Source organism: Micromys minutus (genome assembly GCF_963924665.1).
Source record: "Micromys minutus genome assembly, chromosome: 24".
Lineage (NCBI taxonomy): Eukaryota > Metazoa > Chordata > Mammalia > Rodentia > Muridae > Micromys > Micromys minutus.
Genome location: NC_137959.1, coordinates 9,998,839 through 10,026,517, shown reverse-complemented (window position 1 = coordinate 10,026,517; position 27,679 = coordinate 9,998,839). Strand labels below are relative to the sequence as shown.

General features: G+C 50.5%; 5 protein-coding genes across 6 annotated transcripts; 3 read left to right on the top strand and 2 right to left on the bottom strand.

Moving 5' to 3' along the window:
- Window positions 1-2,480: 2,480 nt before the first annotated feature.
- Window positions 2,481-4,219, top strand: JUNB (JunB proto-oncogene, AP-1 transcription factor subunit). The gene has a single exon (XM_080937357.1). It carries the CDS (start codon window positions 2,750-2,752, stop codon window positions 3,782-3,784), a length of 1,035 nt encoding a protein of 344 aa, XP_080793483.1. The 5' UTR covers window positions 2,481-2,749; the 3' UTR covers window positions 3,785-4,219.
- Window positions 4,220-6,745: 2,526 nt separating this feature from the next.
- PRDX2 (peroxiredoxin 2) lies at window positions 6,746-11,267 on the bottom strand. Its single transcript, XM_080936921.1, has 6 exons — window positions 11,133-11,267; window positions 10,548-10,652; window positions 10,311-10,464; window positions 9,563-9,685; window positions 9,270-9,400; window positions 6,746-7,061 (listed from the first exon to the last, which is right to left on the bottom strand). Exons 2-6 carry the CDS (start codon window positions 10,648-10,650, stop codon window positions 6,976-6,978), a joined length of 597 nt encoding a protein of 198 aa, XP_080793047.1. The 5' UTR covers window positions 10,651-10,652; window positions 11,133-11,267; the 3' UTR covers window positions 6,746-6,975.
- A 107-nt stretch (window positions 11,268-11,374) lies between these two features.
- THSD8 (thrombospondin type 1 domain containing 8) lies at window positions 11,375-14,633 on the top strand. 2 transcript variants are annotated; one of them, XM_080937014.1, is made up of 3 exons: window positions 11,375-11,590; window positions 12,958-13,163; window positions 14,494-14,633. In XM_080937014.1, exons 1-2 carry the CDS (start codon window positions 11,443-11,445, stop codon window positions 13,146-13,148), a joined length of 339 nt encoding a protein of 112 aa, XP_080793140.1. In that variant the 5' UTR covers window positions 11,375-11,442; the 3' UTR covers window positions 13,149-13,163; window positions 14,494-14,633. The 2 variants fall into 2 exon arrangements, with proteins under 2 accessions (XP_080793140.1, XP_080793139.1); XM_080937013.1 differs by having other exon boundaries at window positions 11,375-11,602.
- Window positions 14,634-14,783: 150 nt separating this feature from the next.
- RNASEH2A (ribonuclease H2 subunit A) lies at window positions 14,784-21,515 on the top strand. Its single transcript, XM_080937012.1, has 8 exons — window positions 14,784-14,918; window positions 15,127-15,198; window positions 15,320-15,446; window positions 15,549-15,636; window positions 19,458-19,595; window positions 19,700-19,787; window positions 20,848-20,971; window positions 21,073-21,515. The coding sequence occupies exons 1-8, from the start codon at window positions 14,792-14,794 to the stop codon at window positions 21,212-21,214; spliced, it is 906 nt and encodes a 301-aa protein (XP_080793138.1). The 5' UTR covers window positions 14,784-14,791; the 3' UTR covers window positions 21,215-21,515.
- Window positions 21,516-22,700: 1,185 nt separating this feature from the next.
- Window positions 22,701-27,557, bottom strand: RTBDN (retbindin; the record flags this gene model as incomplete). The annotated part of the gene is made up of 5 exons (XM_080937363.1): window positions 22,701-22,889; window positions 23,489-23,585; window positions 25,206-25,316; window positions 25,444-25,597; window positions 27,491-27,557. The coding sequence occupies 5 exons, from the start codon at window positions 27,555-27,557 to the stop codon at window positions 22,701-22,703; spliced, it is 618 nt and encodes a 205-aa protein (XP_080793489.1).
- Between the last annotated feature and the right edge of the window lie 122 nt (window positions 27,558-27,679).

The following is a 27,679-nucleotide window of genomic DNA, read 5'->3' as shown; positions in this document are numbered from 1 at the left end:
CGCAGACTCAGCGGCTTCTGGAATCTCCCTTGAGACTGTAGTGGGGGAGGGGAGCTCTTCAAACAAGGGCAAGATGGGAGGGAGGACTTAAGGGTCACAAGGATCCTTCAAAGACTGGGATGTCCCCAGCTTCTTCCTCTCCAATGCCCCTACTCTACTGGACTTCCCCTGTGTTCCTTAGCTGTCTCTTGCTTCTTTCGATTTCCTTCTCTGTCGAACACTAGGTAAGCTGACTCTGCCCCTGTCTTTAAGCTTCTCTCTAAAGAGCCCTCCTTTATCTTACCAGAGACCGGAGGACAGGATGGGACTCTTGCCCCTTTCTCTGCTGGCTCCCACACTACTTGAAGTTCCACCTACCTAACTGATAGTCCTGCTATTTAAACCTCTGCCTTCCCATTCCTAGAGAAGGGTCTTTGGGTTCTTCCATTTTCTCGCTTTGAGTTTTTTTGTCCTTTAACTTGGGTGGGAATAAGGTCCTCAGATGAGGGAGGCTACCTTCCATTATGTATTCTGTGTAGTGGAGGGTAGCTGACCCCCGACTGAAGTGGAAGTAGATGAGAATGAATAGTCAGACTTCAAGAATACGTGGTAGGGGTTGAGGACCCTAGACCTTCTGGTAGAAGGAAAGAGCACATACCCAGGGGAGGAGGCAGCCCTGTACCAGCCTGCCCAGGCGCCAGGGATGCCTGAAAGCATTATCCCGCCCCCTCCGCGCCCCGACGGGCCGGGGGCAAAGTCCGACCCAGGCCCTCGGGCAGGCGGGGACCTGCCAGGCTGGGTCCGACCTGGCCAGGCGGGACAGGACTCAGCCCCAGAGCTGTTCTGAGGAGCTGGGCCAGGCCGCCGGGGGAGGGGGGAGGGGAAGCCCGGGGGTGGCGGTGGAGGCTGGTCCGGACTAGCCGTCCGGGGGCCCGGGCGCGCCCTGGGACCTGGCAGCTACCTCGGGTTCCTGGCTCCTAGTTTGCCGCCCCAAGACTACACTGGTCCCACCTCTTCCTGTGCCCTAATATGGATGCTGGGGAGAGAAATTCAGGGGGGTTGCCCCGCCCCAGTCCAATTCGCGGACTCCAGCCTGTCTCCTTGGTGACGAGGACCCGCTCCCAGGCTGCATCCCCCCCCTCCAGCGGGCCAATGGAACAGTCCTCGGCTGCCAGGCTTAGTAGTCGCCGATGGTTGCAGGCTGTACCACTTCTAGATGAGGGAGAGTAGACTATGACTAGAGGTGTCTGTAGCTGCGTTGTGACTTCCCCGGGGGTCGCTTGCTGGGGTTCCATTTCCCAGGCGCAGAATTTGGCAGGCCCAGGGTAGGGCGCACCATCCCCTAAGCTCAGAATGACGAGACAGGGCCGGGCTCTTTCCCCTCCGGGCTGTTGCCACACTTCCTGCCTCGGCTCTCTTTCCCTAGCCTGCTTCTAAGGAAGGGAGTGGGGTTGGGCGACCGCACCCCAGCTATCCCGCCCCGTCGGCCCTCCAAAAGCTGACAGGATATCAGGCGAGCCCAGAGTGACTAGACTACAGAAAGGCTTTGGGCTGAGGTATAGGGTATGTTAGTTCCTAGAGACCACTTAGGAGGTACAGCTTCATTTTTACAAGTCCCTTATCTTTAGGATCCTCCAAGTCATCTTCAGGCATATCTGAGATACCCTCCTCTCATCGCCCTTAACAGCTCGGAAGGAAGCCACGTCCTGACCATTTTAACTCTCCATCAGAGTTCTGCAAATAACCACAGTTGACCCCAACCTTTGCTAGATATGTTCCCATCTTCTCCTCTTACCTCGGCGTTCCCAAGACCCTTGTTCGCCTTCTGCATATCTAAATTGACCTCTCCCAAATCACTTCTCTTTTCCACTTATTGGAGAACCCTCAACTCATCTATGGACTTTTAGAGCCCCTACCCATTTCTTGTACAATAGGTACCTGAGTCCTGCTTTCTGACCCTTCCCACCTGTGACAATTCCAGTTCTTTAAGCACTTTGTATCCGGGCCCTCTGGTTAAATTCCTAGGTCAGATGTTAACCATTGCTCCCATTCTGTACCTTCCCTGTTTTCTGGGGTCTTCTTGTGTATTGTCCGTTCACAAGCTACAGCTACTGTGGGCCCCGCGAGACTTTTCCGGGTATAACTTGAGGCACCCCATCTCCACTTGCATGTACCGAGATCTCATGGCCACCCGGTTGTACTCCCGCAGTCCTAACTCCTATTTGCCTCAGCCCTTCAACATCTCTTTGCTTGAGTGTCTCTGTCCCTACAGCCCCTCCCCCTGCAGCCGCGCAGAGCCACCCGGCTCGTGGCCGCTGTTTACAAGGACACGCGCTTCCTGACAGTGACGCGAGCCGCCTCCTCCCCTTCCCCACGCTCTAGGAGGGGGCCGCGGGGGCCTGGCTCCCGCCTCGGCCAATCAGAGTGCACTTCCGCAGCTGACAAATTCAGTATAAAAGCTTGGGGCTGGGGCCGAGCACTGGGGACCTTGAGGGTGGCCGGGCCGGCTTTGGATCCTGCTGGGAGCGGGGAACTGAGGGAAGCGACGCCGAGAAAGCGGGCGCACTACGGAAGGAGAGAAAAGCTCCGGAAGCCCGGCAGAGCTTTTACGCACAGCCACCAACTGGCCGCTGCCGACCGTCTCCAGCTCCCGAAGACGCGCGACCGGACACCGGGTCCCGCCACAGCCGAGGACAGCTCGCCGCTCACCGCAGCGAGGCCCGGGGCGGCCCTTCAGGGGGACCTTTCCCAGATCGCCCAGGCCGCCCGGATGTGCACGAAAATGGAACAGCCTTTCTATCACGACGACTCATACGCAGCGGCGGGATACGGTCGGAGCCCTGGCAGTCTGTCTCTACACGACTACAAACTCCTGAAACCCACCTTGGCGCTCAACCTGGCGGATCCCTATCGGGGTCTCAAGGGTCCTGGGGCGCGAGGTCCAGGCCCAGAGGGCAGTGGGGCAGGCAGCTACTTTTCGGGTCAGGGATCAGACACAGGCGCATCTCTGAAGCTAGCCTCCACGGAACTGGAGCGCTTGATCGTCCCCAACAGCAACGGCGTGATCACAACGACGCCCACGCCTCCGGGACAGTACTTTTACCCTCGTGGGGGTGGCAGCGGTGGAGGTACAGGGGGCGGCGTCACCGAGGAGCAGGAGGGCTTTGCGGACGGTTTTGTCAAAGCCCTGGACGACCTGCACAAGATGAACCACGTGACGCCCCCCAACGTGTCCCTGGGCGCCAGCGGGGGTCCCCAGGCCGGGCCAGGGGGCGTCTATGCTGGTCCGGAGCCGCCTCCCGTCTACACCAACCTCAGCAGTTACTCCCCAGCCTCTGCACCCTCTGGAGGCTCCGGGACCGCCGTCGGGACTGGGAGCTCATACCCGACGGCCACCATCAGCTACCTCCCACATGCACCACCCTTTGCGGGCGGCCACCCGGCGCAGCTGGGCTTGAGTCGCGGCGCTTCCGCCTTTAAAGAGGAACCGCAGACCGTACCGGAGGCACGCAGCCGCGACGCCACGCCGCCTGTGTCCCCCATCAACATGGAAGACCAGGAGCGCATCAAAGTGGAGCGAAAGCGGCTGCGGAACAGGCTGGCGGCCACCAAGTGCCGGAAGCGGAAGCTGGAGCGCATCGCGCGCCTGGAGGACAAGGTGAAGACACTCAAGGCTGAGAACGCGGGGCTGTCGAGTACTGCCGGCCTCCTACGGGAGCAAGTGGCGCAGCTCAAGCAGAAGGTCATGACCCACGTCAGCAACGGCTGCCAGTTGCTGCTAGGGGTCAAGGGACACGCCTTCTGAGAGCCTCCCTTGCTCCATACGGACACCCCCAGCCTTGAAGGCTGGGCGCCCGCCCCCCACTGGGGTGAGGGGGGCAGGCGATGGGCACCCGCCCAGAGGCCTGGGGCGCAGCTCACACACTGGACTCCGGCCCGCCCGCCTGCGCCCAGTCCTTCCACCTCGAGGTTTACATGGCCCCCTTCCAGCGTATTTTGTATGTTTTTTTTTTTCTGGAAAGAGACTGAATTCATATTGAATATAATATATTTGTGTATTTAACAGGGAGGGGAGAAGGGGGCTGTCGCGGCGGAGCTGGCCCCGCCGCCTGGTACTCAGCCTGCGGGGATACTAAGGAGGGACCTCCGCCCCCTGCCCTCCCCCTCTGCACAGTACTGTGGAGAAGAAGAAACACGCACTTCGTGTCTAAAGTCTATTTTAAGATGTGTTTGTGTGTGTGTTTGACTTTTTATTGAATCTATTTAAGTAAAAAAAAATTGTCTTTATTAATTTTCGTGGTCTCTTTTTCTTCCAAGCTGGGCGGATGGAGGGAGAAGATTAGGCTGCCCCAAGACCCGTGCTGTCTGTAGCTCTCTCCTTTCAGGTATCTTAAGGTCCAGTACAATCGCCCAAACCTCCCGTCCCCTGAGTCCGGGCACCAGACGCTGCGCAGGCGGGCAGTGGCAGGGAACAAGCTACCCCGGGACCGAGCGCGGACTGTGCGAGCGCGGCCCCGCCCAGCCGAGTGCGCCGGGGCTTTCCCCGCTGACGTTCCGGAAGCGCTGCCCATATATGGGCCTATTCAGCTCAGTGACGCCAGCGCGGTCTCCGGGCAGATTCCGGGAATCCCCTCCCCCCTCTCTGCCGGGCAGGGCCGCGGCGCCGGGAAGGGGGCCGGGATTTTCCCGGGCAGGCGGCTTTCTGGGCGCGGAAAGCCCCAGGCCCCGGTCCAGGGCGCCCGCGGCGGGAGGGCCGTGCTCTCCTGAGCCCTGGGAGCCACCCGAGCTGCTTTCAACAGGCTGGCGCCGGAGCCCCGCCGCGCCCACGCCCCCTCCATTGGACGGACCCTGGCGGAGAGTAACTGCAACCTCCCTGAGTTGCAGACGGCGTCAAGGCAACTCCCGCCAGGAAGGGCGGCGCCCGCCCGCCAGGGTCCCCCTCCCGTGTGCCAGGCCAGAAGCCGGCGACTGCCAGGTCTGGTCCTGTCGGGGCAGTTGTTTGGGCAGCTGGGCGTCGCCACAGCCCTCTCCTCAGCAGCTGAGGTGGAGGTTCAAAGCCGCTGGTTGCTGCTGGGATCTGGGTGGCCTTGAAGCTGGAAGACCCCAGTGCAAAGGAAACTGTACCACTCTGGTGAAGCCGAGGATAACTCCGTAGTAAAGTGAGTGGGCTTCAAGCCTGTCTACGCTACATAGTAAGACCCTTTCTCAAAACAAACATAACCTGACCCCAACTAAACCAAACCTCAGGCAACTTGGACCACAGTGCAGACAGAGAAAAGGAAAGCAGATAGGGGTCGGTAACGTGAGATGGTTCAGTAGGTAGAGAAGGTTAGATGCTTGTCACTGTTACCCAAGTTTGATTCCTGGATCCAGGAAGAATCGTGCACCTTCACACGCCTATGAACACACACACACACACACACACACACACGTCTTTTAAAAGAAAAAAGGGAGCTGGATGGAGAGATGGCTTAGCAATTACCAGGATACCTTAGGAAGCTCATAAACCCTTAGTTTCAGGGGACGCAATGCCCTCTTCTGGCTTCGATGGGCACTGCACCTTCACACCCATAAAACTTTTTTTTAAGGATATAATATTTTAAGATTTATTTATTTTATGTGAGTACACTGTCACTATCTTCAGACACGGCAGAAGAGAGCATCAGATCCCATTACAGATGGTTAGAAGCCACTATGTGGTTGCTGGGAATTGAACTCGGTACCTCTGTAAAAAGTGTTCTTAATCGCTGAGCCATCTCTCCAGCCCCCAACACATTTTTTTTTTTAATGAAAGCAAACATGATTTGAATATGGTGATAAGAGCTAGGAAGAGAAATATCTGTTCACAATATGCCTTCTGGGTAAAGGGAGGCAGGTTCATTACAGACTGTATTATCAACTTTTCAACAGATTTGGCAGTGTAGAGATCCTGAACAGGTTGGGGACAGAGGAATGGAATGATCAGCCATAGTTCTTGTAGCCAAAGCAAGATCATCTAAAGAAACAAAAGTGTGCCCAAAATGGAATGAGCCAGAGGGGTGGATGACCTCAAGAGAGGCCCAACCAGGGGCTTTGAGAATACATTAAATTCCAAGTGATAGCTAGGTGTGGGGCTCTGTGGCAGAGGGCTTACACGTCATTCAAGAGACCATGGATTCCATCCTTAGCATGAGGGTAAAAACCAGAGACAGAATTCCAAGGGGGACAAATACACTCAGAAGGTATCAACAGCAGCACCTCAGAATAAGTTGAGGCTGAAGGAGCTAGTGTGGAGACTCTCGTGTCAAAACATGAAACACCCACCTCCCAGCCCAAACCTGCCCCTAGTCCCATCCGACGTGAACACCCAGTGAAGATCCCAGCTGTTAAATACCATTTTATATAGTTAATGGCAAGATATGGGCACTAGTCTACCAGATCCAGAAGTAAACTGCCCATTATTTTTGTAAAGGAGTATTTATTTCCTATCTACGCATGTTCTGGGGCTGGAGAAACAGAAGAGGGTAATGACATGGCGTTAAGAAGGGTTGTAAGCAACTGTTTAAGTTCCGGGAAGGGAACCTGGGTCTTCTGCAGGAACAGCAAGTGCTCTTAGAGGATTCCTCTAGCCCTAATATTTGGACTCACTATGTCCCACCAGGCTCAGGCCATGGAGTGAATGAGGAAATGCCTCCACCTTGTGGTGAAAGGAAGTAATTACAGAGTCAGTTGTACAAGCCAGAGTGTAGATAGGGTTGGCGTCAACTACTAAACAAACAACACGGACTTACACTGTCCCTAATACTTTATTGGTTTCCTATAGACCTGGGCCCAGCTGGGTGTACTCAGGGCAGGGTCACTAATTCACCAGATTCCGGGTGGGTAATGAGAAAGCCTTGGCCGAGCCTCCAGCCCCTTCAGAGTGTGCAGGAAGATCTAGCGTTTTCTGGGCCAGCACAGGACATCCAGGTAAGGGCACAGGTGAGATCCAAGATTCAGGCTCACTGCGTACCCATCTCAGTTGTGTTTAGAGAAGTATTCCTTGCTGTCATCCACATTGGGCTTGATGGTGTCACTGCCAGGCTTCCAGCCAGCAGGACAGACTAGAAAAACACACAAGGATGAACACGTGAGGCTCAGCTCCACCACCAAGGTCAGGGACAAGCAGTTCATTCGAGAGCACAGGCCGCACAATAAAAGGCTGGGAGCTAAAAGCCAGGGCTCCAGGTTGCATGTGGACAGACCTATCATTTTGGTTCTTCTGTACTTTGTTTTTTTTCTTTTCTTTTCTTTTTCCTTTGTGATATAGTTGATCCTGAGCCTTCGGGGGTGGGGAATGGCAAGCTGGTCCCAGACCTTTCCAAATCCACATTTCTTTGCCTCCAATTCTTACATGTCCAAGGACAGGGAACCAAAAACATGCCTTTGTAGGAGGATCTGTACTTTGTTTTAAAGAATGGGTCTCAGGCTGGCCTTCAACTGTCTCTGTATATAGATGAGGTTAGCCTCAAACATGCATTGATCCTACCTCTGCTGCCCAGACTGGAACTACAGGTATGTACCACCAAGCTTACTATTTTTATTTTAAAATAGTGTCTGACTCTGTAGCTCAAGCTGGCGTGGCGATCTCCCTGCTTCACCTCCTACATCACGATGTTCAGTCCCTTCAATTCACTCCCCATTAACTCTAACCCTTCTAAACTTTGCACCTATGGTCGGTTTTCCCTTCCATATGGAGACGTAGTGTGATTGGGCAACAGACATAGCTAAGTGAAAGAGCATTGTTTAGTATGTTTGGGACTTTGCTTTGATCACTAACACACACACACACACACACACACACACACACACACACACAGAGAGAATCTTTAAGGGGGGGAGACTTTAATCCCAGCACTGGGAAGGTAAAGGGAGGCATATCTCTCTGAGTTCAAGGTTAGCCTGGTGTACATAGCTAGCTCCAGGCCAACATGAATAAACACTAGGACCCTTTCCTTTAATACACACACACACACACACACACACACACACACACACACACACACGGGGGGGGGGGGGCCTGGAAAGATGGCTCAGTGGTTAAGAGCACTGACTGCTCTTCCAGAGTTCAATTCCCAGCAACCACATGGTGGCTCACAACCATCTATAATGGGATCTGATGCCCTCTTCTGGTGTGTCTGAGGACAGGACTCACATATATAAAATAAATATAATAAATATATTATCTTTATATTCTCTTATAGTTTAGGCTGAATTCCCTAAAGATGACCCTGAAACTCTGACCTTTCTTTCTTAGCTTCCCAAGTGCTGGGATTACAGGTATACACCAGCATGCCCAGTTTTATGCTGTTCTGGGAACTGAACTCAGGGCTTTGTGAATACTAGGCAAACACTCCACCAACTAAGCCAAGTTCCCAGCTGGAAATCCTATGGGTAAGCCTGTTTACCCACTTTTTCTCTTTTTCTTTGTTGTTGCTGTTTAAGAAAAGGTCTCATTCTATATCAGAGGTCTCAGTCCTGTCTCAGCCTTCCTCCTGCCTTGACCTTCCAAGTGCTGGGACTGCAGACATGACCCAGCATTCCTACTTCAAATACCTTCTGTAGACCTCTGCCAGCTCCCAGCTCTCTTCCTCCTTTGTATACTAATAATCCCTGCCCTCTCTTAGCTACTCCCTGCAGGCAAAGAACTGAATTTTAAATGGGGTGGGTTTTTTTAACTTTATGTTTTACATATATATATATGAATATATATATATATATATATATATATATATATATATTCATTCCATCCACGTATGTATGTATGTTTGTTTTATTTTTGAAGGTGTGTGCCACTATGCCATATCCTATCCATTCTACCACCTGGACATAAGAACCCGTCTTTTATTTACTTATTTATTTTATGTGTCTGTGTACCATATGTGTGCTTGGTACCCAAGGAGGTGGTGAGGATCAATGTCATGTTGGTGCTGGGACTAGAATCTGTTCTTCTGCAAGAACAAATATCCTTAACCACTGAGCCAACTCTCCAGTCCAGCCTGTTTACATGTTTATCTGTGTACCATGTGTATGCTGAAGGAGGTCAGAAGAGAGCATCAGATCCACCTGAGACTGGAATTATAGATGTTTCTGAGCCACCATATAGATGTCAGGTCCTCTGAAAGAGTAGCCAGTGCTTTTACCTGTTGAGCCATCTCTTCAGCCCTTGCGTGGGGCTGTAATATCTATCCCACAAAGATGCTAGGGCAGACAGTTAATACACGCTGGGCAGACAGCTGAGTCAGTCTCTCCATTTGTGAATAGTCACTCACCTTCCCCATGCTCATCTGTAAACTGAAAGGCCTGAACAAGACGGAGAGCCTCATCTACAGAGCGTCCAACAGGCAGGTCATTGACTGTGATCTGGCGAAGGACACCTTTGGCATCGATGATAAAGAGGCCCCTGAAGACATGAGAGTCCACATGAGGAGCTGGGAAACCGCCTACTTCCAGGGCCAGAGAAGGGAACATACACCCCCCCACACACACAATGGTCTCTTTAGCCTTGACGGGGGTTGGGGTTGGGGGGGTGGGTCCTCCTGGATCTCGTTTGTCCCTGCTGTACCTGTAAGCGATGCCCTCATCGTTTTTTAACACGCCGTAATTCTGGGACAAGCTTTTAGTCACATCAGCAAGCAGAGGGATGTTCAGGGGGCCCAAGCCTCCCTCCTTCCGTGGAGTATTGATCCTGAGGGTGAGAGAGACAGGGTTAGGACCTTCTGATGCCCAGCATAGAAGTAGAATTCTCCCCCATGGGCCTCCAGAGCGATAAGGGCTGGAGTGGGGGAACTGGAGACAAGAGATAAAGGACTGAAAGCAACTCTGGGGTGCTCCACCCACCCCACCCTGCGGGATGGCAGTGTAGCTGGGATAATGCCCCCCCCCAGATAAAAAGCATCACTTGTGCCTGTGGGTCCCAGTAACTTGTAGTAGAGACCCCATATTAAAGTTAGTAGTCAACAGCAGGGACGAAGCTCAGTGGCAGGGCCTGATAAAAGTGAGTGCGCGTGCGCGTAGGGGGATTGTTCCCACCATCATCCAGTTCCCACAGCCCATCACTATTGAGAAGAGTGAAAGGCAGCCGCCTGTCTCCAGAGAACTAAGACTCCATATGCAGGTACCTTCCAACAAGGTGCCAAATGATAATTACTGTCATCATCTTATGGGCTTGGGTGTCATTGTTTCCAGTCTTTGTAAGAAGAACAGGAAGACACAGTTTTCCCTAGAATTTGGGCCTTTCTTCATCCTCTCTGCACCTCCCACCCCTCCACCTACCTCACGGCCCCTGCAACCCTCCTCCCGCAGCCCCGTACCACGCCAGGTGGGTGAACTGAGAGTCCACAGACACTCCCAGCACCTCACAGCCTAGCTTTCGGAAGTCTTCAGCGCGGTCGCTAAAAGCGATGATCTCCGTGGGGCAAACGAAAGTGAAGTCCAGTGGGTAGAAAAAGAGGACCACGTACTTTCCTAGGGAAGAGAACAGAAGTTAATGCTAGCTTCTTTCACACGTAGGCCCTGGCCCCACCTGCTCCCCCTCCGAGCAGCCTCACCTCTATAGTCTGAAAGCTTGATCTCCTTAAAGGCGCCATCCACCACCGCGGTGGCTGTGAAGTCAGGTGCAAGCTTTCCGATGTGCGCGCTGCCGGAGGCCATGACTGAAATCAGAGACCCGCGCAAGCTTGGTGATAAGTGCCTCAGAAGACTCTTTGTCTTACCTCCCCAAGGTCGCTTTTGGGGCTAAGCCTAGACTCTTAACCCGACAGAGGTGGAAGAAGCCGCGTGAATATTCACCCTCTCAGCACAAGGTCTGCAAGGCATCTGAACATCCGCCCCCCCTAAACAGGGCTCGCGTGACAGGGTCATCGCTGCTACCGAACTACAGAGTCAGACCGAGTGTGGGGAGAGGGGGACGTGAGCCCCTAGTTGCAGAATGGGATAGCTAAGCCAAGAGCGAGGGGCTGTGAGCTCAGTGATCCGGCCTGCAAGCCAGGGCTCCGGCCTTGGTTTTCCCGGCAAGGACAAAAGCGGCCACCATTCAGCGTGGAAAACAAAGAGCTCCAGTATGGAGGTCGTGATGAGGCCGGCAGCACACCGGTGGGGCGCCTCCCATTCGTGTGCACTCTGGGTTTCCATACCTGCGTGGGCAAGAGCCGGACACGCGGACGACCAGACACGAACAGAGAGACAGGAAAGAGATCTCAGAACCGAGAGAGCCCTAGGCCCGGGAGCCTTTTATGTGTGGCCCAAACCACACCAGGCAGTGCGCGGGGGAGGTGGGCGGGACAGCGCTGCGGTCGGATCCATTGCGCCTGCGGGGGGGGGGGCCGGGTCCACACGCTTGCACAAGGGATGGGTGTGCCCTTAGGGACGCCGGGATTGTCTGTGCTGTGGGCTCCGCGCGGGCCTTGGCCACCGGGCCGCGCTGGGGTCGGTTGGAATCCGGGCATGGCCCGGAGCCACCTGGTTTTATTGCTGACTCCTCTAGTGTTCCTAGGTCTGGTGTCCCCTACTCAGATCAACCCAGACTACCAGTACTTTGGCCAGAAGGGTGAAGGTGACATCTGGGAGCAGTTGAGTCTGCAACGACAAAAGGGTAAACTAGCAGGTGGGCGGGAGTGACGATAAGGTATCCCCCCCCTCCCCTGAAGGCCTCATTTGGCCAAAGCCCTACAAACAGACCCTCTGTGGCTGACTTCAAATTTCTGCCCAGCTCAGCACAGGCTGTATCCCAAGGGACTGGGCACTTTTCTCGAAGAGTGTTAGTTTCTCATCCGTGAGTTGTTTTTTGTTTCATTCCGTTTCATTTTACTGAGCATTTACTGTCATGCCCCAGCCGCACTACCTTTTGTTCTCAACGTCTTGCTCTGCAGCTTCCTTGGCCATCTGATAATTGTATTAAACACAGCCTACCTAATAAACAACCTATAAACAAAGTGCTAGAAGGGTGGAGACAGTGAAGAAAACTGGCCAGTCGGCTTGGGAAGGTGCGGTTGGAGACGGTAGTAACCAACACAGCCGGAAAGACTAGCAGAGTTAAAATCTCAAGGATTGGAAGACAGTGACCCAGGAAAGGGGAACAGCAGGTGCAAAGGCCAAAAGGCCTAAGGGAAGAATGGGGAAGGGAGAGCGCATCATTTGGTACAAATCTGCGGAGGCAGGGTGTGAGGCATCAGCCTTTGCAAGTCCTACAGGAGGAAGTATCAGTGAAGAATTCTGATGAGAGGCTGGGGTTGCACTAGGCACTCAGTTGGTGGAGCGCTGGCCCAGCATGCAGGAAGTCCTGTTCCTTCTCCAGGCTGCATAACCCATGTAGCAGTGCATACCTGCAGTCCTTGGGAGGAGTAGGTACCTGAGATTCAAAGTCATCTTTGGCTACCCAAGGAATTGAAGGCCAGCTTCGGGTGTGAGAGTCTCTGTTTCTGTTTTTTTTTTTTTTTTTTTTTTTTTTTTTTAAGGAAGGGGGGAAATGAAAGGAAAAGAAAGGAGCCTTGTAAAGCAGTAAGGTCAGCAGTTACTTTTTAGCACTATCTGAAGAGAAAAGAAATCTGTAGCTTCTCCTGGGCATAAAATTTACTTTGTTGCTACAAGTTAGCTCAGCACCAGGGGGTTTAACCACATTCATTTTGTCAATTATGTCATGTAACTTAACATCTGTCAGCCCTGCTAATCAGGTGGCACTGGGCCTGCTGGGTAGGCCCATGATTAAGTCCCCAAAGCCAGGAGTCAACTTTAGATGTCAGGTATGAAGGACAGGACGAGCATACTCCCAGCTGAGCTGGCTGGCAGAGATTAGAGGTGTCAGTTTGCAGCTGTGGGCAGCTCACTTATGTCAGTCTGAAACGGTGGTTTGCTCTTCCTAAATCACTGCACAGAGGCAGCAAAGTCTTAAAAATGAAAAAAAAAGCAATTGTTATTAGGCTCCTTATCTTTGTCTCTCCCTTCTCCACCCTCTGTCTCCAGTTGTGGAAGAGTCAGTCCTAGGCCCGTGGGGAAAGTGGCGCTGTTTCTGCACTCTGGGCAAACAGGAACGCAGCCGTCAGGTGCTGGGCCCAGCACCAGTCCCTGTGTTCATGGATCGAGAGAAGCTGGTGCAGTTGAGACCGTGCCGGCAAGAGGATTGTTCATCTTGCAACGTGACGGACTGCGACTAGAGACCCTGAGCGGAGGTGAGCAATCGAGAAAGCACAAAAAAGCCGGTCAGGACTGGCTGGCAGAGCCAGGAGTAGGCAGGGACACAAGAAGCCTGGTGGGTTAGGCCTTTAATCCCTAAACTTGGGAAGCAGGGACAGGCAGATCTCTGGGTTTGTGGCAAGCCTGGTCTACAGAGCTAGTTCCAGGACAGCCAGGGCAAGAAGAAGAAGAACTGAGGTTGGTGGCTGGTTGAGGTGAGCACTGAGGCCCAAAGTCTGAAGCTTCAGGCTGGCTGGGAGCAGTCACCTGACTTCAGACACAGGAGCTTTCCTGCCAGGCAGGGAAGAAGACAAAAGCTGGTGGGAATGAGCCCTGTTGGAGGTTCATGCACTCAGGAGGCAGAGCAAGAGAATCAAGAATTCAAGATCGATCCCAGGCTCTATAGCTAGGTTAAGGCTGTTTAATGGTACCGGAGACCATGTCTTCAGGGAAAGAAAGGAAAGGGTTGAAGCTGGTGGCACAGAAGAGGCACGTGATAGAAGAATGGGAACCCAGAGAACACACCTTGACTTTGATAAGAAACAAGATTCCACACAAATGGACGTGTGTCTCATTGACCAAGAAGACAATAGGGCATGAGTGGAGTAGCTGAGGGTATCTGGGAGATGGAGCTCCCCTAAGATAAGGGCTAGCAGAAGAGTGGATGGATGGGAGAAGGGAGAGGGGAGGCCTACATGATGGGTGCAGACCCTAAACAGGAAGCTGCTGGGACCTGGCATCTCCAACAGTGGTACAGAAGGCTTTCTTTCAGGAAGATGATATGGGGCAGGTCCTGGTAGCAGTGTCCTTGAGAGTCATTAACAGAGGGGTTTTGGGAAATGTGAGTCAGAAGGCCTAAGCCTTGTGGCATCTGGGGCATTCTGTGCTAGGAACGGAGGATATATGCAAGGTGGTGGAGGGAAGGTGGGTGTATCTCTGAGTTCAAGACCAATTTATGTAGCAAGTTTTAGGTCAGCTAGAGAGACATAGTGAGACATAGTGAGGGTGGGGGCAGGAGAGACAGAGACAGATGACCAGTACAAACGTGAATGGCAGATAGTAGGAGACCAGGAGCTGGTGAGACCAGTGCTCTGCCTGGGCAATGATATTTGATCTTGTAAACCTACAAAAATTCAGCTGAGTGTGGGTTGGTAATTCCAGCATCAGGGAGGTGGAAGCAGGAACATTATGAATAGGTCATCCTAAGCTACATACGTAACGACTTCAAGGGAGGCCAGGGAGGCTTCATTAGAAGTCTCAAAAGAAAGAAACAAATCAATCTACCGAATTACATTTTAATTTTCTCTTTATTTCTCTTTATACCAGTCACTGAGGGCCAGGCTCCAGAAGCAACGGGGCGGAACTTGCAAAGTGACCCTGCCCACCCTCGATTACAAACCACGCCCTTGGTGATAGCCCTGGAAGACTACAATTCCCAGAAGAGAGCAGGACAGCAGCGACAGCGGCGCGTGCGTAAACGACCACGCCGGAGGGCGCATCGAGGGCGGGTCCTGCGAGCCGATTGGTCAGCATCAAGAGCGGCTGCAGTATTCGCGGAAAACGCGCGCTGGGATCTGCGCCTGCAATATTGTTTTCTACAGTTGTTGGCTGCTGCAGAGGCGGCATGGATCTCAGCGAGCTGGAGAGGGACAATACGGGCCGCTGTCGCCTGAGTTCTCCTGTACCTGCCGTGTGCCTCAAGGAGCCGTGCATCTTGGGCGTAGATGAAGCTGGCCGGGGCCCTGTGCTTGGTGCGTCCCCAAGGCCGCCGGCTGGGAGGCGCGTGGGTGAAAGGGGTGCAGTTTTTAGGGGAATGGGAGTGGGAAATCATGCTTGGTCTTGGGATCCGGAAGCGATAGTGGGATGGCCTCGGGCCGTGGTGATGATGGAACAAGGCAGGCGGGTTTTACGTACTCACTGGTGGGAACCCTGCTCTCAGAAATCTGACTTCCTCTCTAGGTCCCATGGTCTATGCCATCTGTTACTGCCCCCTTTCCCGCCTGGCAGATCTGGAGGCCCTGAAAGTGGCAGGTGAGCCTGTGCTGAAAGTCTGCATACTGGGTTCCTGGGTACGTGCAGGAGGGCTGGTGAGGTACAGAGAAGAAAGCAAAAACAGAAAGAACCACCTGCTCCCCTTCAATTTTCTTCTCAGACTCAAAGACCTTGACAGAGAACGAGCGGGAGAGGCTCTTTGCAAAAATGGAGGAGGACGGAGACTTTGTGGGTTGGGCTTTGGACATCCTGTCTCCAAACCTGATCTCTACCAGCATGCTTGGGCGGTGAGGGGGCCCCTTCCATGAATGGGGGGAAGAGCAACCAACACAGGCTGACTGCGTCCTCCAGTTCCCATGGTGTGGACTAAACTCTGTCCCTCACTGCAGGGTCAAGTACAACCTCAACTCCCTGTCACATGATACAGCTGCGGGGCTGATACAGTTTGCGCTGGATCAGAATGTGAATGTCACCCAGGTGAGCCGTTGGGTTACAGCCTTCTGATGAAGGGTCTTTAAAAAGTTGAAGCTGGGGCTGTGTTAAGTTGGTAGATTGTTTGCTTAGCGGGCATGAAGTCCTGGCTTCCATCCCAGCATTGCATAAAGCCAGAGAGAGTAGTAGCACTTAGGAAGCGGAGGCAGGAGCATGTCCAGTTCAAGGCCACCCTTGGCTACAGAGTGAGCTGAATGTCAGCCCACAGTACCTCCAACCCGAATCCTGTTTAAAAAGAAAACAACAAGATGCTGGACACAGTAGAGAGGGAGACTGTGACTTCAGGCTTAGGTCGGGATCTCCATGGCTCGGTGGATGTGTGCCTGTTGCAGAAGCATGACCACGAAGGCATGGTGACACACCTGATCCCAGCACTCAGATGTCTGAGTTCCCAGATATCCATCCACACATATAGTGAGACCCTGTCTGAAACACGTGTGAGGACCTGAGTTTGGGTCCATTGCATCCAACTGTAAAGCCAGACATAGCAACAGGAAACTGTCACCCCAGTGCTGGGGGGGAGGGGCAGGAAGATCTGGGATTCTTGATGGCTCACCAGTCTAGCTGAATTGTTGGGTTCCAGGTTTAGTGAGAGGCTTTGTCTCAAAAACAAAAAGGCAGAGCTAGAGATACTTCTTTCCTCCAGAGGACTGGGTTGGAGTCATAGCATCCACTGGGTGACTCAGAAGAATCTTAATTCTGTTCCAGAGCATCCTATTCCCTCTCTTCAAGTAATATACCCATACACATGCTTTAAAGTACATGTGGGTTATTTAAAAAGCATAACAAAACAGGGCTGTTGAGTTGGCATAACGAGGCATTGAGTTTGACCCACCGAGTAACTGACTCCCAAAAGTTACCCTATGACCTGCAGCTGTGGTAGTACATTCCCCCCCAACACAATTAATAAATGTCAAGATTTTAAATGTTTTGTATTTATATATATGGTTATTTTGCCTGCATGTATGTTTATTCACCACATGAATTCCTGGTGCCCACAGAAGCCAGAAGAAGGTGTGGGATTCCCCTGGAATTGGAGTTATAGACAGTTAGGAGCCATGATGTGGGTGCTGGGAACTGAATTTGGGTCCTCTAGAAGAGTGTTCTTAACCGCTGGTCCATTTCTTTAGCCCTGTTAAAGTTAAAAAAAATTTTTTTTTAATCAGTTGGATATGGTCTTGCTTGGTAGCATGTACCTTTTTTTTTTTAAGGTTATGTGTGTGTGTGTGTGTGTATGTGTGTGTGTGTGTGTGTGTGTTCTATTTGCATGTGTGCCTGCTTTCCAGAAGAGGGTATCAGATCCCATTACAAATAGTTGCTGGGAATTAAACTCAGGACCTCTGGAAGAGCAGCCAGTGATCTTAACCACTGAACCCTCTCTCCAGCCGGTGTCTCATACCTTTAATCCTAGCTTTTGCTGATGGTTTAGTTTTGTTTTTGACACAGGCTGTATATCTCTGGCTGGCTTTGAGCTCACAGAGATCCACCTACATCTGCTTCCAAACTCCTAAGGTGGGCGCCACCACCCTGGCTTTTAAACAGTTTACTGTAGCCTGGCTTTAGGGTGACTCTGGAAGAGCAGCTGAGGAAAAGCCCTGACTGTGACCTCTGGCTTCCAATTGCATGTCTGTGCGCCACCTGGCACTCTCATGCACACTCATGCACACACGAGGTAGATGGGCTTGAGATGAGGGTCAGTAGGTCACCAGGAGAGCCTGTGCCTGTGCTGGAAGAGCTGAATCTACTCCAGCATCAAGGTGGTTCAGTGGACAAGAACACCTGACCATCTGAGTTCTGTCTCCATGGCTTCCACAGCCTGGCACACGTGTACACATGTGCACACACATCACAAAAGATTGCCTTTCAAGAAAAAAGTTTAGCTGGAAAGTTCAGCATTAGAAGCCAATTTTGATTTCCTGCTTTTATTTCTTCCCTGAATGTGTGCCCCAACCTCCCTGCCCTAGTCTTCAATGGTCCAGAGTGATTTCACAGGTCTTCATACTGCTTCTGTCCTGTGTGAGGGTCCTACCTGTCCCGCCCCCTCCCCCGCACTTGGTTCTACTCTCCTCAGAGCAGAGAGTCTCTGTGAAATGTAACTTTTTTTCTTAAGTTAATGAACTTAAAAATTGTTTACGTATATGACTGTTGGGCCTGTATATATATGTGTGCCTGGCACCCATAAAACAGAAGAAGGCATCAGATCTCCTTCAGGTGGAGTTATAAGTAATTGTGAGCCACCATGTGGGTGCTGGTCCTGAGGCATCTCTCCAGCCCCTCGATTTTGTTTTTGAAAGATGTTATATAACCCAGACTGTCCCCAACTCCATATGTAGCTATCCCTTGTTCCTGATCTCTGCCTTCATTTTCCAAGTGCTAGGAGGCAGGACTATGCCACTAAGCTAGGATTGTGGTCCTGGGGGTGGAACCCAGGCTTTGGGCATGCTAGGCAAACGCTACCTACAGAGCCGTAGCTACGGATTCTAGTGTAGGGTGTTTGCTGCCTTGTCCTCAGCCTCCAGGATAACAGTGAGCATTCAGTGTTCAAAGGCCGTAGCATGATTCGGCAAAGCATATCTTGTTTTAGGCCAGCATTTCTCAGCCTGTATTTCACTTGCTACCTCTTTGGAGATTGTATATTAGATTTCCTGCACATCAGATATTTACATTAGGATTCATAATAGTGCCAGATTTCAGTTATAAAGCAGCAGTGCAATAACTTTATGGTTGGAGGTCACCACAACATGAGGAACTACTGTATTAAGGGGTCGAAGCGTTAGGGAGGTTGAGAAGCACTGTTCTGGGCAGTGCTGTGGATGGAACAGAGAGCTGTTTCCATCAAGAGGTGTGTTCTGCCGTTGAGCAATATTTAACCCTGTGAGAATAAGTCGGTTTGTTTTGTTTTAATTGTGGGGCTGGAGAGATGCCTTAACAGTTGAGAGCACTTGTTGCTCTTACAGAAAGTCTGTGTTCAAGTCTCAGCACCTACATGGTGCGTCAAAGCTGTAACTCCAAATTCTGTTCTAATGGGGCTGACACCTTATTATGACCTCTACAGGCACATGAATAGTACACAGATATACATGTAGACAAAATACCCATACACATTAAAAACAAAAGAATGTGTGTATGTATGCCACGCATGAAGGAACCTTCCTTTAATTCAAGGCAGGCTGCTCTCTGAGTTTGGAGCTAGGCTATCTGAGTTGAAGGCCAGCCAGGGCTATAGAGTGAGACCCGGTCTCAAAAACAAATGCCCAAAAACATTTCTTTTGTTTGTAGTCTATGCCCGAGTGCTGACATGCCCATGCATGGCACACACAACACAGAGTTGGTAGCTCTGCAGAGTCAGTTTTTCTCTAGTAACCCGTGGGAACGGAGGACTTCAGATCTGAAAGCACCTGCCCCTTCCAAGCCATCTTCCCCGGCCACAAACATTTTATAGTAAATAAAAAAAACTCAGGGCGCTGGAGAGATGGCTCAGCAGTTAAACAGCTCTGATTCCTCTTCCACAGGATCCAAGTTCAAATTCCAGTACCTGAATGGTAGCTTACAACTGCCTGTCACTCCTTTTCCAGGGGGTTTGGCTTCATATCACCAGGCACACACGTGGTGTGCAGACATAACATGCAGGCAAACACCCATGTACATAGCAAAATTGGTCCGGTAGCTTAGTGGCAGTATTTATTTGTGTAGTGTGTGTGAGGCCCTGGGAGTCCTCAGTAGAGTAGCGACTGGATGTTTTATTGTAGTTTTGCCTGCTTTTAAATGACAATGTTTCTTTCCCCATGTTTCTGTCACCATGACAGGTATTTGTGGACACCGTAGGAATGGCAGAGACATACCAGGCTCGATTACAGCAGCGATTTCCAGGGTTAGAGGTGACAGTCAAGGCCAAAGCTGACTCCCTGTTCCCTGTGGTTAGTGCTGCCAGCATCTTCGCCAAGGTTAGCATCCTGTTGACCAAGGCCCACTCCTAGCATCTCCCTTGTGTAGAAACAAGTAAGATTCCCGTGAGGACGGAGGCTCCAAGCTACTGTCTTGCGTGCAGGTGGCTCGAGACCAGGCTGTGAAGAACTGGCAGTTTGTGGAGCGTTTACAGGATCTGGACTCTGATTATGGCTCAGGCTATCCCAATGGTGAGCTGAGGGCAGTTGTCCAGGCCCTCTTGGGAATGAATTTTCTTCCCTTTCCTCTGTCACCTCCCTGTGTCTCTCCCCCTTTACCCCATGTAACATAAACTTGCCTTTCATTTTCTGTGAGTTCAAGGCCAGCCTGGTCTACAAAGGAAGTACAGGACAGCCAGGGCTGTTACACAGAGAAAAAGCCTGTCTTGAAACTACCCACTTCCCAACCCCCACCAAAAAGAGGGGAAAAAAAATCCTATGTAGCCCAAGTTTTATTGCTCTTTTTCTTTTTTTCTTTTTTCTTTTTCTTTTCTTCTTTCTTTTTCTTTTTTCTTTTCTTTTCTTTTTTTTCTTTTTTTTTTTTTCTTTTTTTTTTTTTTTTTTTTTTGAGACATTCTCTTTGCAGCCCTGGCTGTCCTGATCACACTTAGTTGACCAGGCTGGCATTGAACTCAGATCTGCCTGCGTCTACCCTGAAAGAGCTGAGATCAAAGGCATGCACCACTACAACCCAGCCTCCTAATACCCAGGAGGATCTGAATTTGAGGCCATTCTGGTCTACATTGTGCATTCCACAATAGCTGGGGTTATGTGGAGAGACCCTGTCTCAGAAGACAAAACAAAATTCTATTTTATATGTCTAGATATTTTGCCAGCATGTATACCAGCATGTGCACGTCTGGTACCTGCAAAGCACATGGTGCATATTGGTAAAATTAAGAGCCGTCATGTGGTTGCTGGGAACCGAACTCAGGACCTCAGGTAGAGCAGCCAGCACTGGTGGGACTGTAGGAGGTTGGGGGTGGACCACACTCGCCCAGGCTAAGGACTTGGGCAATATGACACTTAAGTGAACAGTGGACAGTGCCTTGGCACTCAAGAAGCCAAAGACACAGACCCTTAATCCCAGCTCTGGAGGTAGAGGCAGACGGATGGCTAGCCTGGTCTACATAGTGAAACTCCATCTCAAGAAAAAAGTAAAGCAGCTAAGGATGAATGTGGCATGTGCCTATTACCAGCCACTCTGGTGCGGTCACCATCACCGCTGTTACCATTACCACTGTCTCCCTAGATCCCAAGACCAAAGCCTGGCTGAGGAAACATGTGGACCCTGTGTTTGGCTTCCCCCAGTTTGTACGGTTCAGTTGGAGCACAGCCCAGGCCATCCTGGAAAAGGAGGCAGAAGATGTCACCTGGTTCGTGTCCTGAGAATGCTGAGGGAACAGACCAGGGGAAGGGAGGCCATGCATTCACCGGCCCGATGGGAAGTGGCCAGTGTCGGTTTTTTCCCCCACAGGGAGGACTCAGCAGCTGAGGAGGATCCCGGGCAACCCGGAAGAATCACTTCCTACTTCAGCCAGGGTCCGCAGACCTGCCGCCCTCAGGCCCCCCACAGATACTTCCAGGAGCGAGGCCTGGAGATAGCCAGCAGCCTCTAAGAGCCACTGTGTGTACCTGCCCTTCTAAGTCAGAATAAACAAGAAGCAGATGGAGTCCTTTGTGTCTAAAGTCTGATAGGGATGCCAGTGACTGGCAGCTGTATCATCAAACAAAATAGACATTTCTAGATTGGTGCAGTTTGCTTTAAGAATTATTTATTTTATGTATGTGAGCACACTGTAGCTGTCTTCAGACATAGCAGAAAAGGATTCCATTACAGATGGTTGTGAGCCACCATGTGGTATCACTGTATAGCCCTGTGCTGGAACTCACTGTGTCGCCTGTTAGTCTCGAGCTCATAGTGACTCACCTGCCTCTGCCTCACAAGCGCCGAAATAAAGACGTACACTATCATGGCCACTTTTTTTTTTTTTTTTAATTATTTTTGTGTTTGTGTGTATGTCTCTGTATGGATATACACACATATGACTATGCACATGTAAATGTAAGTGCCTTTGGAGGCCACAGGCTTCAGATTCTCCTGGAGCTGAACATAGAGACAATTGTGGCCTACTTTGTAGGTGCTAGGCTGCTCTTTCTTAACCATTGGATTTCTCAGCCCACATATTTTTATTTTGTACTTTCTCTTTGTTTTGTTTTTTTTTTTGAGACAGGTTTCCAAGAAGTCTTGGCTGTCCTAGAATTTGCTATATAGATCAGATGGACCTCAAACATACAGATATCCCCCACCTGCAGAGCTGGAATTAAGTTGTATGTTATGTCTGTGCACCATTTACATGCAGTACTTAAAGAAACCAGAAGAGGGCACCAGAACTCCTGCAACTGGAGTTGGAGGTGGTTTTGAGCCACCTTGTGAGTCTTGGCACTCAGGTCCTCGGCAAGAACATTCATTATCGCTGTCAACCATGGAGCCATCTTTTCAGTCCTCCTCCGCATCCTCTCTCCCTCTCCCTCTCTCTGCGTGTGTTTGTGTGTGTGTGCGCGCGCGCGCATGCACGTGTGCTGTTGTGTTGCATACTTTTAATCCCAGCGTTTGGGAGTCAGAGTCCATCCTGGTCTACATAGTTCCAGGTCAGTCGGGGCTACATAATGAGGCCCTGATTCAATAAATCAAAGCCAAAAACTATTATCTATTTATTTGGGGGGAGGGGAGAAGGGGACACAAGTGTCACATCAAACCTGGAGGTCAGAGGACAACCTGAAGTTGTTTCCTTTTGCTGCCTTGTGAGTTCTGGGGATAGAATGTTGGTGATCAGAGTCAGCCATATTACTGGTCTCTGTTCTTAACCTCTTTGAGACTATCATTTTTGGCAGGTTCTCCCATATTTCCCCAAGCAGCAGCCACGTTGTATAGCATGGTCTAGGCTGGCAACTTTATTTTGGGAAAGCAGAATCAGTGAGAGTTGGGGCGTTTCTAGGATAACGGATGGAGGGCCTGATTTAGGAAAGGAGAGAGGAAAAGGGGAGATGACTCTGGGTGGCTCCTGGCCTAGGGAAGGGACACTTTTATTGAAAGCCAAACATCTACTCCGGGCTGTCACCGCTGCCGCTGCCACTGCCACTGCCTGCAATATTTGAAATCCAGGCGCGAGGGCGGCGGCGGGCTCCTGGAGAGGAGGTGGAGATGTTGAGGCAGTGACTCGAACCAGGAGCTGCCACACGCCGGGCATGACCCAAAACAGAGTGACACAGATCTGTGGCGTTGTTGAAGGTCTAGGAGAAAGGTGGGGGTTAGGGTTTGAGGGGATGAACCTGAGTCGCTGGGGTGAGTCTTCTAGACCCGGGCATGTCCTGGGCCATGAAAGAGTATGGGCGAATGAGGGGCCGGTCAGCGTGGCAGGACCAGGCAGATCCATGGTACATAGACAGTGCTGGGTACTTGGGAAGAGAGATGGAAAAGCACCGACTGCTGTTCGGGAGGACCCAGGTTAGATTCCCAGCACCCACATGGTAGTTCACAACTAATTCCAATTCTAGGAGAACCTATACCTGACCTCTTCCAGGCACATAGGTGGTGCACATACAGGCAGGCAAAACACTCAGAATAAGAATAAACCTTTAAAAAAATTAAGATTAGCCCACACCTTTAAAGGGATTAATCTCAGCACTGGGGAGACAGAGGCTGAGGGTTGTTAAGAGTTCAGGGTCATCCTGTGTACAAACTGAACTTCAGAATAGCAAGAGTCCCTATCTTTAAAAGGTAGCTTGTTAATTAAAAGTAAAGGATATTAAGAGCCCAGATGGCGTTGCGTGCATGTCAGTAATGCAGACCATATTACAGAGCCCATTTCCTCTCACCCTCCGCTCCTTACCTGCCCATAGGTGCGGCAGCTGGGCTCACAGCCTCTCTTTCCAGAGGACTGCAGCCAACTTGGGCCACAAGTAAAATCTGCTTGGCAGGCGGTGAGCCTGGGAATGTGAGAAGGGAAGACAGGATTAAGGCTTGGGAGTCAGTGGACTTCTAAAGACACAGGTCCCTCCCTCAGTCTGAGGCCTCTTCTTAAGCCCCACTCCCTCAGACTTACAGTGTGCAGAGTTCCCTTCCTGGATCTATTGTGTTTTTGTAAGACAGGGTCTGAAGCTGGTCTAGAAGTTACTTTGTATCTAAGGATTACCTTGAACTCCTAATCCTCTTTTCTAAGTGTTATAGGCCATTGACATGACCACAATGTGTGCCCCCCTTTAAAAATGTTATTTCCTTATTTGTGTACATAAGTATATACATGTGTGTGTGTGTGTGTGTGTGTGTGTGTGTGTTTTAAGATAGGGTTTCTCTGTGTAGGCTATCCCAGAACTCACTTTGTAGAACAGGCTGGCCTCAAGTCAGAGACACTAAAGGAACTCCAGCAGGCAAACATGTCTCATGTTTCCCCATTCCTTCTTCCTTGCTAAAAACAAATTACATTCCTAAAGCTAGCCACTGGGTCTATCCTTTTATTTGGCCATTTTCTCCTGAGGCTGACTCCCAAGGTCCAGCTGTCAGAATACTGAAGGCCAACAATTTAAAGCCCCCTTTGGCTCACCTAATAAACATCCTTAATTAAAATTAAGCACCTCGGGTTGGAGAGATGGCTCAGCTGGGTTAAGAGCACTGACTGCTCTTCCAGAGATCCTGAGTTCAATTCCCAGCAACCACATGGTGGCTCACAACCATCTGCTATGGGATCTGATGCCCTCTTCTGGTGTGTCTGAAGACAGTGACAGTGTACTCACATACATACATATAATAAATAAATAAATAAATAAAATTAAGTACCTCGTCTTAACATGGGGTTTCCTCTTTACCTTTATAAACCATCATTTGTCACAGATATAGGCCACATTTGTCTCCTCTCTCCAGAGACAATCCTTTGTTCCTCCAAGACAAATATCTCAATCCCCCCACCCCCCAGCTTGATTACATTCTCCCTTGATCTGTTTCCTGACTTGTCTCTTATTCCCTGGCCTTTTCCCTTCGGGGTAAATAAGTCTCCTTTGGGCTAAGAACTTGGTCTTGGGGTGTCTTGTACCAACTGACTTTGAGATCCTTTCAGATAGACCTGCCTCTGACTCCTGAGTGCTGGGATTAAAAGCCTGCACCACCACCATTAGGCTTAATATTATTTTTAAGTTATTTGTATCCATCTGCATGCACTAGTGCTGGTGCCGGGAGAAGAGGGAATCAGATACTCGAGCTGGCGAGTATGAGCCTGATACGGGTCCTGAACTCCAGGCCTCTGAAAAAGCAGTAAGCATTCTTCACTGCCAAGCCATTCTCTAGCCCAGACAACCTATTTGTCCCAGCTCCTGGCATTCCCTTTTGGATTCAGTCAAAAGCCTGAACCTTTTGAAACTTCCTGGTCCACCAGAGCCACCCACCCCTTCCCGCTGTTTAAACGCCAGGTCATTCTCAGGCTTCTCCCCTTCCCACCTTGCAGCGTGCACAGTAGATTTCTTTCCATAGACACATTCAGGCTCTGGAGGGGCAAACTAAGGCTCTGGGTTCTGCACCATACTGTAGGACACGTCCCTTGTTCCTGCCTCTCTTACCAAATCTGGCAGAGCTCCATGCAGAGAGGCTGCGTTGGGCGCACCCGGAACAGCAGCTGGTGAAAGCGATCTCGGAGAGCTTGTTGAAGACGTCCCAGGAATAACTCACATCTGGACCCGGGAGAGACAGGGCTAACACCGCACGATCCTCACCTCGGGGAGTTAGGGGTCTAACCTTACCAGGCTAGGGCAAACAGGGCAAAGAACAGGGGGACAGGCTAGAGGACACGGTACTCACTCTGGGCTTGGTGGCCCGCAGCTCTCCAGAAAGCTCTCTGGGTTTGATGTCTCTGGTCTGTCTATCTCTGGAGAGCAACAAGGTTCTGGCACTGGTGGTGTCTGTGAACCCGGAACTTGGATCCTTGGGTAAGTACCCGAGGACTGAGGGTGCCCTGACAACGGAAATTTCATCTTAAAAATAGATTTCTCTCCAGTCGAATGACATGACAGAATTCTGTGATCCCAGAAAATTAGGAGGCTGAGGCAGGGGGATCTAAAATTCAAAACCAGGCTAGGCAACCTAAAGAAATCCTGCCTAAAAATAAGAAACAAACCTATAGTGACAATTCTGGAATTTTGGTTTCTTTTAAAAAACACATAAATATAAGAATATGTTTTTGTTTTGATTCCAGGTGTGGGATATCGAACTGCTCAGACTGCCCTCAGTAGCTATGATTTATTTCATGCTCTAGTAGAGGCGTGGTTTTGCCAGCCCTAGACAGTTCCTCCAACTGTGTGATGTTTAGAATTCTGGGAACTTTTCAGAGGGCATATAAATTCTCAGCCCCCAGAGGTGGTGTGGTGGTTGTTGATTGTTTGGAAGGTGACGGTGGTTGTAGTTTGTTAGTAGCCATGGCCAAAACAAAAACCAACAGAAAGAAATTAGTTTCAGAGATCTCTCTCCCCACTTCCCTTTCTTTCTATCCTTCTTTCTCTCCTATCTAGTGGTATGGGGTGAAACCAGGGGGGATAAAGGGTAGAAAAAGAAGCACCCACAAATTAACAAAGACCAACTACAAGCAAAGAAGAAACAAGAATCTCCCCTCTATCCTTCCTTTCTTTTTTAAAAGATTTATTTATTTATTTTCTTACTTATATGAGTACACTGTAGCAGACACACCAGAAGAGGGCATCAGATCTCATTACAGATGGTTGTGAGCCACCATGTGGTTGCTGGGAATTGAACTCAGGACCTCTGGAAGAGCAGTAGGTGCTCTTTAACCACTGAGACATCTCACCAGCCCCCTATCCTTTCTCTTTTATCTAGTAATAGGGGTGGAACCAGGGGAATAAAAGGTGAGAAAAAGGAGAACTCACAAAGTACCAATAACTAGAGCTGGGGTGTGGCTTAATGGTATAACACTTGCCTAGCGTGTGAAGGGCCCTAGGTTCAATTCCCATCACTGGAGATTCCTTTTTTCTGCAAAGTGCAGCTCCAAGCAGTAACAACTGTGTATCCATAATAATCAGGTTCTGTTTGTCTGTGTTTCTAAATGGCTGCCTAAGTGTTTATATGCTCAGTTTCCTGGACACCTTTATGTTAGGTCTGTTCTTTCTGCCATGTTTTTATTTCCTGGGGATTGGACCTAAGATACTACCCATGTTAGTAACATGTTTTCAGCACTATTTATTTATGATAATTTTTAAATTTATATTTAGTCAATGTAGTGTGTGTGTGTGTAGATCAGAGGTCAAATTGCAGGAGCTGGTTTTCTCTTTTCAAGGTTTTCAGTCCAGGGATCTGACTCAGGTTTTTGGTGTTGGTAGCAGTCACTTTTCCCACTGGACCATCTCATCAGCCCTATTTATTTATGTAGTGTTTTGACACAGGGTTTCTCTGTGTAGCTTCGGTTGTGCTGGAACTCATACCCCCAGACCCTCCTGCCTCTGCCTCCTGAGTGCTAGGATCAAAGCCACCGCCACTGCCCAGCTCCTATTTATTTTGAGACAGAGTTTCATGTAGCCCAGCCTGACCTCCATCTCCCCCATGTTGCTGAGGTTGGCCTTGAAATCCTAATCCTCCTCCATCCACCTTTATGTGCTAGGATTACAGTAGGAGCCACCATGCCTAACACTCTGCTAGGTCATCTGATTTGCTTCAGGTCACAGAGCACCACAGTATGGGTTTGGGATTTGAGCCTAACTGTCTGACACCCAGACTCTGGGCTGTTAAAACCTGCAGTTGTCACTAGCCCTGACTGCCCACCCTCTACTACCCTTAACCCCTCTCACAAGGAAGACCTAAGTGGGGTTTCTAGGTGTTAGGGGCGATAAAGAATGCTCACCTGCTAGCTGCAGCTGCAGCTGGCCTGTGCTCACATTGGCTGCCAGCCCAGGGTGTCCCCAGGACATAACTTGCAGTGGGTGGCTCCCTCCACAGGCCACCAAGAAGATCCATGCCAGGACTAGCTGCAGGGCCCAGCCCAGGCCGCTGTGGGCCATGTCCACCTGAGATAAAAGTCAGCTGATATGGG

What these genes read in the sequence shown, in the direction of transcription:
- JUNB (XM_080937357.1), top strand. Translation starts at nt 2,750, where the DNA reads ATGTGCACGAAAATGGAACAGCCTTTCTATCACGACGACTCATACGCA.
- PRDX2 (XM_080936921.1), bottom strand. Translation starts at nt 10,650, where the DNA reads ATGGCCTCCGGCAGCGCGCACATCGGAAAGCTTGCACCTGACTTCACA. An exon ending in CAAGCTTTCAGACTATAGAG is followed by an intron (nt 10,465 to 10,547) that starts GTGAGGCTGCTC and finishes TCTCTTCCCTAG; the next exon opens with GAAAGTACGTGGTCCTCTTT. An exon ending in CAGTTCACCCACCTGGCGTG is followed by an intron (nt 9,686 to 10,310) that starts GTACGGGGCTGC and finishes TCTCACCCTCAG; the next exon opens with GATCAATACTCCACGGAAGG.
- THSD8 (XM_080937013.1), top strand. Translation starts at nt 11,443, where the DNA reads ATGGCCCGGAGCCACCTGGTTTTATTGCTGACTCCTCTAGTGTTCCTA. An exon ending in ACAAAAGGGTAAACTAGCAG is followed by an intron (nt 11,603 to 12,957) that starts GTGGGCGGGAGT and finishes CTCTGTCTCCAG; the next exon opens with TTGTGGAAGAGTCAGTCCTA.
- RNASEH2A (XM_080937012.1), top strand. Translation starts at nt 14,792, where the DNA reads ATGGATCTCAGCGAGCTGGAGAGGGACAATACGGGCCGCTGTCGCCTG. An exon ending in TGGCTCAGGCTATCCCAATG is followed by an intron (nt 19,788 to 20,847) that starts GTGAGCTGAGGG and finishes CTGTCTCCCTAG; the next exon opens with ATCCCAAGACCAAAGCCTGG. An exon ending in GAGGCAGAAGATGTCACCTG is followed by an intron (nt 20,972 to 21,072) that starts GTTCGTGTCCTG and finishes TTTCCCCCACAG; the next exon opens with GGAGGACTCAGCAGCTGAGG.